Below are 12,946 nucleotides of genomic sequence, written 5' to 3'. Positions count from 1 at the left end.
TAGGTGCCTAAATACCCTTAACAATGTGGCCGTAACCTGGCCCCTTTCCATTGCCATCGTGGAGGAAAGGGGCATTAGTGTAATGCAGAATTGATCCCGGTGATACCTGCCCATTGCCGTAAAGTGGTTTTGGAGAAGCGCTGAGTGTTAAATCTTTGAGAACTGGTTTTTGCCTTGTTTATCGTAAATAAATTTATTCCGAGCGAGCTTTCACTTTAATCGTCCCCATTTTTAATTCTTTAAAGCCTGCACCTAACAGCAAATTAGTTAAACCCTCTGGGATTTACAAAGGCAAGAATGGAGCCTATCTCTTGCTGAGCCGTTATCAGGGCCATGGCAGAGTGATGATACCATATTTGCACAACCCTCGCCCATGCCCCTGCAGCTCTGGCTTGCATGACAGGGCAAATATTTACCTGCGGCCTGAACAAAGTTAGCATTTCAAAATGTTGTTCAAAAGACTGCATAACTTCCAGTCTTTTCCTTGAACTTGGCTCAGAGAGGAAGAGACCCGCCGCCCAGCACCTATGCTGACTGCTCCTGGGAGGCAAGCAAGGAGACAATGAAGCAGCTGATTGGCTTCCTGCTTTTATTCTTTGTTTCTGAAATACGAAGCTTTGATCTCATCATCGATGAAATCACAGATGTAAGTAATTCCACAGAGGGCCTGATCCTGTTATACTCACTAAAGTCAATATCAAGACTCCAACTGATGAGCGCAGGATTGGGTCCATTGCTTCTCTTAATAGTTTTGCCTCTACCTCTAATTTCTTTTTCCTTCTGCTATCATCATATATTAAATTAGGGGTGGCTATTGGCCTGACCCAGCATGCCTTACTCAGGCAGATTTCCCATGCTGTCTGAGCCTTGCCTATCTTGTAGGCCCTGATCCTTGCAATTGACTCTGTGCAGGTGATCCCATGTAGCTGTGTAGATCCCCTCCAAGTTAGGAGACTTTGCATCGGCTAAGTTCTTTGCCTGCACTGGTCTGACTGCAGAGCTGGGGCCTTGGAAGGCATGCTCCTGGGGAGAGGGACTGTGTGTTTTATATACAGCCGCGCACAGAGTCAGTGCGTAATAATTGACATATTAGCGACTTCAGAATCAGGCCTGTTTTCGATCCGCCTCCTTCTAACAGACTCCCATTGATGTTAATGGATCTGCAGCTCCTTAATAAGTTTCTAAATCAAGGCATAATTCTAGACCTAAGCTGAACTAAATCTCTGGACCCAAACGCGCTCAGATTCTGGGGGCGTTCGGATCCAGGTCTGATTGCTGACCCGAACTCTATTATTGATTGGGCATGTTTGAAATATTACAGTGCAGCAGGCAGGGGTGAGCTGAAGCTCTCTGACGTTTAATGTCCTTCTCCAGTGTTAATAATAATGATTAGTTAGACGGAGATATTTTCTCCTTCATGGTACAAAGTCTGTAATAGCACAATGAGATTGTTATCTTGATTGTTCTCTAACTGGTACAATATACTGGGTCTGTTTCTCTCCCACTTGTGCAAATCTGGAGTGACTCCTTCTAATGTCAATGAGCCAAATTCTGCTCTCAGTGACCCTAGTGTAAAACCAGAGTAACTCCACTGAATTCAATGGCGTTACTCTGGACTCTGGTATAAGTGAGAACAGAATCTGTCTCAGTCCACCCTGGAGATCAGGATTGGGCCCAGTGTGTTGTAAATCTGCCTATTGTTCTTTATGGCTATTTCAGGCCCCCAGAGATTTGTCCTTGCTTTAGAAGTAATGGACAAATGCAGAGGCCAGCAGTGATCATATTAAATAGGGGGATAGATGGAGCCTGGCGGTTCGGTCCTGTGCAAGGGGAGTAACTGTGGATCAGCTGCCCTGGGAAGGAATTGTGACTCTTAGAAGCATAATTCCTCTCCAGCTCCCCGTTTTCACTTGGGGGAAGTAAATTCACACTAGCACAAAACTGGAGTGAATCAAGCCTAAATATTACAAACTAAAATCTATCCCCAATGGAGGCTGAAGCTCTGGGCAAATGATACGGCTTTGTTTACTGCATCTGTTCTGCTATCTTCAGCGTGTGGCCACTTCTGAAACAGAAAGCTCTGACAGTGAAATCTGCCATGAGGTGAGCACTTTCCTGTTTCCCCGTGTCTCCTTTAGGATCTGGAAAACTTGTTTGACCTGGAGGTCGATGGATTTCTTTCAAGCCCTATGACTAGAAATGGCAGGTACCAGGTACAGTAACCCTAAAATCTGGAAAGGGGGAGGAGAAAAGGTGAAAAGAGAGAGAGAGAAATGAGGGGGGGGGGAATTGTTTTGCAGCAAATGACTTGTTTTATTCCATTACAAAGGCCATCGTTCTGCAAACAGATGTGCTTAGGTGGATCCATGCATGCATGAGCCCGTTGGGTGCTGTTTGGGGCAAGGACGATTTGTCTAGCACAATGAGGCCATGATCTGTTTGGAGTCCCCAGGGGCTACTGCAGTACAAATAATGAATAAGAAAACTGCAGGCATTTAATTTCATGCATATGAAGAGTCCCATTGACTTCAAAGGGGCTCCAAGCAAAGGAGGGGTCTGCCCATGTGAATCTGATTGCAGGATCAGGGCCAAAATGCCCAGGAGAAGGTAGGGCTCAGGAGACTGGTAATGTGCTATGGTCTCTTCCAGCCTCACTGATTGGCTAATGGTTCCTGGTTAGGTCAATGGGAAACGAATGACAGGTGATCGCTGCTCAGTGCTGTATGTGAAAGGCAGTTGGTAGGTCAGCAGAGCTGATCCAAAAAAAAATTTCTTTTCTCTTCTTTTTTTGTTGGTCAATATATTGCCCATCATTTCATTCTGTCAGTTCAGAATGATAGTGTTGATAGACTGATGTGTTGACATTTTTCTGTGGAATTATTTTTAAATCAAAAGCTTGTTTTGTTTCCAAAAATAGTAATAAAAAGACTTTTTCATATTTAAAAACTTAAAGTTTTCAAAAATTATTTTATTGGGGGAGTGGGAATGGGAAATCTACCCTGGCCCCAGTCCTCCAAACACTTATGAACGTGCTTAACTTCACCACTGTGGGCAATCCCATGCACTTCAGTAAGATTGCTTCTAGGCATAGAATTAAGTCTGTGGATAAGTTTGCAGGATTGGGGCCATGTTTAATGTTACGCACGTGAAAAGTCCCATTGAGATAAACGGGCGTCCTCATGGAGTATAAAGCTGAAGTGCATCTGGATCTGATTCGCATTGACACTAAAGTCTCGTCTCTACGGTGCCGTAGTGCGGACTACAGGGGTGTGATCTGGAGAGCACAGCACCGTGGTGCTCTAACGGCTCCATGCAGACCCTGCTGGTGTGAACTACAAGGTACTTCATGTGCGCTGACAGTCCCGGTTCAATCAGGACTATGTGAGGGTGTACTGGGGAGGGTACTTTTAGTTTGTGCCAGCAGGGTCTACATGGGGCAGTTAGAGCGCTCTGCAATTCACACCTCTGTAGTCCACACATGTAGGCCAGCCCTAGGGCTATTTTACACTGCTCCGGCAGGGTAAAAGGGTCTTGAATTGAGTGTAAACTCCCATCTTAAGACCCCTTTACACTGCCAGAGTGATATAGAGGGGTCAATGAGAATCAGGCCTATGCATCCGTTCAGGATCAGGACCTAAGTGACTTGGGGATGGGTCTGGTCTACACGCAGGTTTTTACTGGTATAACTATGTCAATCAGGTGTGATTTTTTTAACTGATACAGCTATACCTGTACAACCCCGAATATGGATGTTGTTATAACAGTATAAAGGAGTCTGATACCAGTATAGCTTATTCCCCTTCCCATAAAGAGACAAGCTATACCAATCTGAACACCTTTATACTAGCATAACAGCGTCCACACTGTCCACAACCATACCGGTATAGTTAAAGCGGGACATCGCCGACGTGTAGACTAGAGCTAAGATGAGAAGTGGAAATTTGCATTGGAAATAAACCCCTCAAAAGCACAAATAAAATGCTCCTCAAAAAAACACAAGTTGCATTAAAAAAAATTGAGACATGGAAAAATCAAAATGGTTTGTGTGGAAATTTCCATTTGATTAAAAAAAAAAGTCATATTTTGTTTTAAAAAAACCCAACCTTGAATGAAAAATTTCAGCCCATTCTAGGGGCTGGTCCGTTTCCTCATGGATGAATTTCCACCTTCCGCTGCTTGCCCTTGTCACGACAGGCCCCTGACTGGCCGTCTCAGCAGGGAAGGCAAAGACTATGTGAGTCATAGAGTCCCTTTTCTCCATCGGAGATGGCTACCCCAGGTCAGGGCTTGTAACACTGCAGAGAGGCAGGATGAGGAAGTCCATGCTGCACCTCTTCTGTGTTCCAGCTTTTTGGTTCCCCAGCTGCATCTTTCACCAGCAGAAAATTCACTTCAGTAATCAAATTCAATTCCCTTAGACATCACGGTCTGATTTATTTTGAGGAAACAGAATTGTGGACGTCAGACCAAAGATCTCTAGGTCCAAAATAGATGGTCTAATAAAGTATCTGTTTCCTGAGGTCAGCTGGAAGAGGCTTTCATATATTCATATATTCCCATATTCTATTTATTTTAGGTACTTCTCTGGCCCCCATTACAGGGGTATCTGAGCACATCCCTATCTGTAATGTTTTTATCTTCACAAAACCCCTGTGAGATACGGCAGTGCTGTTAACCTTAGTTTTCAGATGGGGACCTGAGACACAAAAGGCAAGGTGGCTTGTATAGGCTCAGACAGGAAGTCTGTGGTACGGGGGGTGGGGAGATGTGAACCCAGGTCTTTAGCTAGTGGCCTACCCATTAATACCCCACTTGAGACATTATAAAGTTGCCTCCTTTTCAGAGAGTAGGAGCTCAGAACTGACTGAAAAATCTAGGTTCTTTACCATGTCTCAAAGGGGGGAACCAAAAATTCCTGCCCTCCCAATCTCTAGTCACTTTGGCAAATCTTGGCTATGAGCTTTTTGCCTGAGCTGGGACTAGGGAGCCTTCTTGCTGGCCAGATCCTTCTAACTACAGAGGGGCTGAGTGCAATGGATTTTGTTTGAGCAAGACTCTGTTAGCCAGATTTTGCTTTGCACAACCAAAACCAGGGGTGGTTTAGATCTAGGGTCCATTTGCTCCCATCTACCAATGCTTGGAGGCTTAGATACAAAGTTCTGGTGTCGACCCATTGCTACGAGAAACTTGAACAAACCAAAAGCTGGATGCAGTGAGCAGCTGAATGCCACGTGGCTCCAGATGCTATGAAACCTTGGAGGTGTTCCAGACACAACCCAGCTCTAAATTTTGCACATGGTCCCTTTCTTTAAATGGGATAAATCTAATACTCCAAATCTCACCAAACTTTGGGAGATTTGAAATCTGGATCTGAATGGTTCAGCGTGGGCCCATCTGGACCTACTCCTAGAATAACAGAAATGTAGGGCTGAAAGATACCCTCAAAAATCATCTAGTTCAGCCTCCCCGCACCGAGGCAAGATTAAGTGTACCTAAACCATCTTCATAGCATTTTCAAATACAAACTTGGGCCATCTTTGTTCACCCAATCTATAACTCTTCACCTGATCTCTTCATGAGATCCAGATTTACCTACATCACACATAATCCTGCACTTACCCATGCATAAATTAACTCACTTCAAATTTACTTACCTAAATTGATACCAAACTTTAGGAGAAGGACCATCCATCATTATAGCCTTCTTCTATGGTTTTTGCTGTCTACCTCAGCTTGGGTCTTTGTCACATTTAAGGAGCCTGTGTCACTCCTATGGATTTAATTTTTTAGAAGGTCAAGAACTATGACCAAACTGGCCAAAAGATGTCGCCACCGCTTGACATAAATTCCAAAGAGGAATGTTCATATGGCGGTAAAAAAGTAGCTCATTAATTACTATTTTTAAACCCTTGTAAGGCTTAAGTAATAGTGCTGGTCAGAACTATTTTTATGCAGAATTCTTTTGATGAAAACAAATCCATGAAAATAGCAACGACATAATTTTGATTTAAATTTTCCAAGGAAAATGTCAGCTTTTCATAGAAAAAAGAAACTGAAAAATATTGGAGGAAAACCTTAAGTTTTCTTCTTTTTTTTTTTTTTTTCCTGGAAAAGTTTTGGTTTGGGGCAAAAGATTTGGTTTTTGGATGGAAAGTTTTGTACAAAAACGCAACATTTTCCACAGAAGGCAGACCCTTTTCACAAAATGAAAAAAAAACAACAAACAAACAAAAACCCCGTTTTGTCAAAAGCCCAAATTTCTGTCAAAAAACAGTTTCAACTGGAATTTTTTCAACCAGTCCTACTTTTGTTTTCAAATGTATCTAGGTTTCAGAGCCAGATTTTCAGTGATGGCAAATGGGACTTATGTTCCTAAATCACTTAAGCCCACAATTCCCAAATGCACCATTGGGAGTTAGGCACCTAATTGCCGTTGATGATCTGAGCCTCAGGGACTTTTGAAAATCCTCCCCTTAAATGCAAGAAATAAAGCAAAGGGAAGGACACAACCCAGTGACTCAAACTGATTCTGATCATCTTGTGAAACAGTACATAACCAGGGATGGCCAACGGTGGCTTGTGAGGTACATGGGGCTAAAATTAAAGTGTAGCTCGCAGAGCCTGCTATGCCCCCCCCCCCCCCTTCTCCACCTACCAGACTGGGGTGGGGAGCATGAAGCTTCTGCCCTGTGGCAGTGTGGTTGGGACTAGAGGATTCTGTCCAGCAGGGAGAAGGGTCTCAGAGGGGGTCAGTAAGTTTGGCCACCCCTCCTATAGACAATGTGCTGATTGATCCCTTAAATAGCTCATTCATGACCGACAGTCTCCGAATTTGCAGGCTTGCTGAAGTCTCCCTCTCTGTTTCTTTCCTTCCCAGAGAAGCACATTAAACGATGAGGACTCTGGAGAGTCGGTGAGTTTTCTTCTGGAAAAAACAATGATGACAAAGTGATTTTCCAGTTAACCGTTATCTGGAAATCAATCCCGCTGTTTGCTCGGTATCTTGTTTGTATCACTGACCGGGTATTAACCTGTTTTCTTCAAACAGCTGACGGCTTGCACAATGCTGTTCGGGGGGATTTGTACAAGATCTCATGGTGGTGTAAACGTACTGATGTAGGAATAAGCACAAAAATGAACAGAAAACATGCTCCCCCTTCCATCCAAAGGCAATCTTTTTTATAAACCTTATGACAAATCATGCTGTTCTCCCGTCTTTCAGCGAACTGCCACGGTGAATCTTACATCTGACCTGGTCTGCCGTGCCTCCTCTCTCTCATATTTAAGTCTTTCTCTGAAACACACTTCTTCCACCAGGCCTATAAATCTTAACCATCCCTACATACAGTAGCGGTGAAATACATACAGGGCTTGTCCTCACACCCAGCTGAATTGTTTTACATTAACCGAGTGATTCTAAATCACTTCAGTTAAATCAGAGCAAAAGGCTGCATGCACACTCTTATTCCTGTTTAAATCAGGCTTATTTTGGTTTGATTAGGAACAGGCTAAAACTAAGGTGAACTGAAGTACGAATCTCCATGCAGGATTTGCACCAATTTAACTAACCAGTGTTGTAGACAAAGCCATGGACGCAACAATCACTAGCTGGGATTGAACGGGGGGCCTTCTGCACCAGAAATTCAGCTGTCTCCCTCTTAAGACAAGAACCTTAGATACTAGACAGTAGCAAACTGTAGGTTACATAGAAACAACCACTGTCATGCAATATGAGCATATGTACTAGGCCAGTGTATTACAGGACTCTTGTTAGATGAGCTTGTCTCAAATGTCTGAGATCTACAAGAGTTGAAGTTCCATCAAGGGTGCCGTTTTGTAATGAACTGCAGCGAAATACACACACTGTGACTATCAGCAGGGTTTGAACCATCCCGCCATGCAAAACGTACTCTGTGTGTCTATATCCCAAATGTTCAAAGTTCTCTTCCTAAATGCAGGTCGAGGGTGCTGACAAGATAAGTATTCAGAACTACAAAGTTCAGTCCACCATAACGTCCCGTTTGGTCAACACCATGATCCAAAGCAAAGTGGTCAATAAAGCTAAGCATGCCCAAAATTTGGTGTTTGATGTGCAGATTCCCAAAGGAGCCTTCATTCACAACTTTACAATGTAAGTAATGGGCAGCCATAGCCACTGTCCTGTGACAATTTCAATAATCAAATAAGAAGGTGGTGGGAGGATAAGCGGGAAAGTGTCCATAGTTTTTATTTTATGTAATATAGTTTTCCAAGATTTAATTTGGCTATCTTTTTTTAATGCAAAAGATTCCACTGGATTAGGAACAGGTTTGATTCAACTTGATTTTTTATTCAAACAAAGAAGCCCCACAATAGTCTCTGTGATGACCTGCCCGTGTTTCTCTCTTTTAGGAACGTAAATGGCATAACGTTTACTAGTTCAATTAGAGAAAAATCTGCAGCCAGACAACAATATGCTCAAGCAAGGGCGAGAGGCAAAGCCGCTGGCATAGTAAGGTACAAAGATTTCTCCTCTTTATTACGCTATTATACTTCTTTTGCCCTTTGTTAGAATCTTTAGCTCCCAGATTTGTGGGACTGTTCTGTGTCCTGACACCAAACTAGGAAATCTGGTGGAAATCCCATGGGCATGAGCACAGTGTCTTTATTTAGCCCCTGATCCAGCAAAACACTTAACTTTAAGCCCAGGAATAGTCTCACTGAAGTCAGAACTTAAGTGCTTTGCCAGATCAGGGCCTACATATCAAATCATTATTTTATGAAGTGCTTGCCACAAGCAGCTAAGACACTGAAAATATAGGGCCAGCATGGTACCTGTGCACCACGTAAATCCCACTTATGCTCTATTTTGAGGAGTTACATGGGACTTAATTGGAACACAGAACTTGTACTGGCTGTCTGCACCAGGGTGAACTTCACCATCATGTGACAAACCCAAGCTGAGTAGCAGAATTAGAAATGGGACCCAGGAATCCTGAGGCAGACTTCTACTCCAACCACTAGACCATGCTACTTTTATTTATTTATTAATCTGCAAATATTAGAGATGGACTCAAAGTGCAAAATTCAAACCTTGCTCCTGGTCCGGATTCAGAACTTCTCAGAATTCCAGATGGGAGTTCAGATCAGGGTTTTGATTTTGACTGTGGTATAGAGAGAAGCCATTTGCAAACTTGGGGTGCAGATATAGGCCCTGGATTCCAAACTTTCCAAAGGGGAGCTCGATGAAAACTTTCGGATGTTTTTCCATCCCCAAAAAAATGCCATTTTGTCAAAATCGATACTTTCTGCGGGAGTGCGTCAAACTTCCGACAGATTTTGTTTTGAAAAAAAAATTGAAACAAAGCTTTCCGATAAAGTCGAAATGCTCCCTCTTGAAATGGAACAATTTGATTTTTTGTTTTGAAACGACTTTTTCATTTTGAAATGTATATTATAATTTACGGTAATATGAAATCAAAAAGTTGAAATCAGAATGAAATATTGTAATTGACTTGAAATTAAATTATTTGGGAAGTTTGGAATTTGCTGCAGAACAGAAATTCTGATTGTTGATCCAGCTCTGTTCCATTGCTTTGGATCTCCAGTTTGATTTATCATAGAAATGTAGGGCTGGAAAGGATTTGGAGTGATCATCTAGTAGTCCATGCTCCCATGGTTAGGCAGGATCATATATACCTAGACCATCCCTGACAGGTGTTTATGTTAATTAATAGCAAGAACAATTGTCCAGGGCTCTACCCTGAAATGGACAAAGCCTCAATGAGTTGATATGTACGTGTGGTTATCTTTTATAGGCGAAATTTAAGTCCAGTGCAGCTATTAGGTTCCCTGTATTTTACTTAGTTGAGCTGTTAATGAAAAGCAGGTATTATTCTTGAAGTGGGTACTGAGCGAGTTTTCATATTCAGGTGCTTGTAGCACAGAGATACATCTTTGTGCTTCGATAATACCTTCAGGAGCAGTGCCCTTGACATGCAAAACTTCAAAGCTGAACTGAACGTGCCCGGCGGAACGAAGGTCCAGTTTGAAATCCATTACCAAGAAGTGATTCAGAGGAAACTGGGAGCTTATGAGCATGTTATCTCTCTGCAGCCTGGAAGAATAGCAAAGCACCTAGAGGTAAAGGAGAGTCAGTGACAAAAGCATTCTGTGTTGCTTCTCACCCAGATCATTGCAAGTAGCAAGTCGTTGCTTGCATTCTCTCAGAAAATACTAGCGTGTGCAGCAGTTTGTGCAACGCGCTGTACTGTACACTTGTATACAACATCAGGGCTAAACCCCGCTCTTCTTACACACCATAGGGGTGACTCCTGTGAGTAAACTAGGCAGTGTTTGCCCCTAATTTGTATAGCACCTTTCAAAATATCCCCATCCCGAATTCCAGAGCGAAGTATTGGGATTTTTGCATAAGAAATCTTTCTGTTGACTTCCCTGGGCTTTGGCTCAGATCCTAAATGATTGGCCAGCCTTTTGTTCTGCTCAGAGGTGTGGGCGGGGTGTGGGGGAGAGGTACAGAAAATATCTACTGCTCTGGCCAGCAAGACAACTGGGGACCAAAGAGTGAAGCTACTCACCCTCCAATCTCCCCTACTGGCAGCTTGGATCCAGAGATTAAAGTGAGGAGTGAATGGGAGCTGCCCCCTCTCTCCTCTGCTAACAGCAAGCAAAGAGCTCCCACTCCATTCCTGGGCAGGGGGGAACAATATTTCCTCCCAGTTCCCCCTGATCCTTTGTGGTGTCAGAGCTCCCTCTGCTGTTTTGATCTCCTCTAACCATTGCTTGGCTCACTGGCAATAGTAAAACTGGCTCCGTTCCTGTGGCCGCACTCTGAGACCTGGTGTTTGCATGCTATGGGGAGCGCAGAAGTGCTCATGAGATACCGGGTCGTCTCTGATGAAGGCTCCATGCTCACTGTCCTCCCCTCTTGCCTGCAGGTGGACGTTCGCATTATTGAGCCTCAGGGACTTCGTTTTGTGCGTGTTCCTAACTCGCTGGGAGATCACTTTGCAGGAATCACCACCATCTCGCAGGGAGAGAAAAAGGTAACGGTGAAAGCAGTAGCTGATACCAAGAAACTGTAGTTGTACAACATTTTCTCTCACTGGGTAGAAGATTCTCCCAGTGCCTGCAGGGATCAAGCAAAGTAATACATGCTCACCATAAGGAAAGCACGAGGAAAGAGGAGATCTGTCATTCAGAATGCAGACAACTGATCACAGCACCCTACACCCAGCCTGAAAAGAGAAAAATGCCAGTTACTCCATGAAGCTCACTCGTAACTTGGCTGTTGCTATTGATTTTATATGAAAGGTGCTCAGATATTATGGTGACGGCAGCCATATAAAACAGATAGTTTATGAACTACATATAACCCCGATCTGATCAGGACATCCCATTAGGAACTCAGAAATAATAATATGCTACATTAGGGCTTGATTATGCATGCTGTTTTTCTGCAATGACTATTCGTGAGTAACTCCATATTCCAGATAAGAGGGCCCTTTTCCAAATTAGTGAATTAAACTAAATCCAGAAAAAGGCACTCTTATTCTGGAATAAGAGTTATTCCAGAGCAGCTGTTTTGCTTTAAATTCACACCATACTTTATTCCAGAATAACCTTCATGTATAGATAAGCCACATTCTTCAGGGCTAGTTGGGACAGTGATTTGATGCCCTTACACTTTCACCTCTTGAGAATCAGTAGACATCTTTGGACATATTTTATGTTCTCATCACCAAACACCAGACAATTTGGTATGAATGGCTTTATCTTCTGAAGGGGGCTCAAATTCTGTGGTGTTCTTGCAGGTCTGTGCCTTGGGTAGGGGGAACCTGATGAGCGGTTCCTCTCACTATGTTTGCAGACCTTCTGCTGATATCTGGTTGGCCTTTAGATACCAAGGTGCTGGGTACCTTCTAAATAACTAAAACAGACAGTACTATTACAGTCCCTCACATTCATGAGGGCCAAATACTCACACAAATACAGTCCATAATTGAGGTTATACCAGGTTAATTGCAGGGCAGCCCCCTGATATCAATGCACAGCTTCAGATCTTGTTTATCCACAAACCCATTTAGTCAAAGGTTTTGGCTGGGGCATACAGGGTTGTAGTTGGAGCAAACTGAATCGCATGAAAATGTATTTGCAAACATGTTGGCGAAATCTAGTCCACAATTCGATATAGCCATGTTCATGCCCTCATCTGTTCTTGTCAACGATTGCTTTCTGTGGATATTTTGAGGTGTTACTTGTGCTATTAATAATAATAATAGATAACACATGGTAATCTCAAGGGGTCCCAGCCATGGACCAGGGCACAGAACAAAGAGATGGTCCCTGCCCCGAAGAGCTTACCATCTAAATATAGTCATGGGCAAACATGGATATTTATGAGTAAACAAGATGTTTACTATTGACTATATGCTGTTCCTTATTTTCCACTTTAAAAAAATTGAATTAATCCAGTCAGGAAAGAGAAACAATACCATGTGACCTAGGCAACAAATCACAGGTAACTAATTACTAATAATCATAGCCCTCAATTTACAGGGAATTTATAGGTTGTCATTTGTTCAGATAAACAATTACAATTAGCAAAGTCATGGAAATCATTATCATAGCCATGGTGAAAATCGTGGATGACATGCAAATATATTTTTCCTTGCAAACAGGAAAAAAGAGCTAAATTCATTCAACGAATTGCTCATTACAAACAGCTAACCCAGCTCTGTTTGTAATACATGGATATGATGCTGTGTGCTTGCACGCAGAGCTGCTATCTATGAAGAAACTCAGCCAAAAAAACCCAAAAGGCAATGTTTGCTTTGAAGCGACAAAAAATCCTCTCCATTTTACTCTGGAAATTACAAAAGTGTTCAATGAAATTTTGTGTCTCCTGGATACCAAAGTCTAGTCCATTGCTTCTTGCAGGACTCAT

At 42.8% G+C, this 12,946-nt stretch overlaps 1 protein-coding gene across 1 annotated transcript in view; it reads left to right on the top strand.

Moving 5' to 3' along the window:
- The first annotated feature begins 481 nt into the window (after nucleotides 1-481).
- Nucleotides 482-12,946, top strand: part of ITIH2 (inter-alpha-trypsin inhibitor heavy chain 2) — a 34,879-nt gene continuing 22,414 nt past the window's right edge. Inside the window, exons 1-7 of the mRNA XM_067535028.1 lie at nucleotides 482-646; nucleotides 2,139-2,213; nucleotides 6,878-6,913; nucleotides 7,959-8,131; nucleotides 8,392-8,496; nucleotides 9,960-10,122; nucleotides 10,938-11,045. Of these exons, the coding sequence (XP_067391129.1) occupies nucleotides 563-646; nucleotides 2,139-2,213; nucleotides 6,878-6,913; nucleotides 7,959-8,131; nucleotides 8,392-8,496; nucleotides 9,960-10,122; nucleotides 10,938-11,045 (744 nt within the window). The 5' untranslated portion in view covers nucleotides 482-562. The remainder of the gene's footprint in view (nucleotides 647-2,138; nucleotides 2,214-6,877; nucleotides 6,914-7,958; nucleotides 8,132-8,391; nucleotides 8,497-9,959; nucleotides 10,123-10,937; nucleotides 11,046-12,946) is intronic.

This window comes from Emydura macquarii, unplaced genomic scaffold, assembly GCF_026122565.2.
Source record: "Emydura macquarii macquarii isolate MOO-44397 ecotype Brisbane River unplaced genomic scaffold, CSIRO-AGI_Emac_v2 contig_3470, whole genome shotgun sequence".
Lineage (NCBI taxonomy): Eukaryota > Metazoa > Chordata > Testudines > Chelidae > Emydura > Emydura macquarii.
This window is presented reverse-complemented; position numbering and strand designations above follow the sequence as displayed.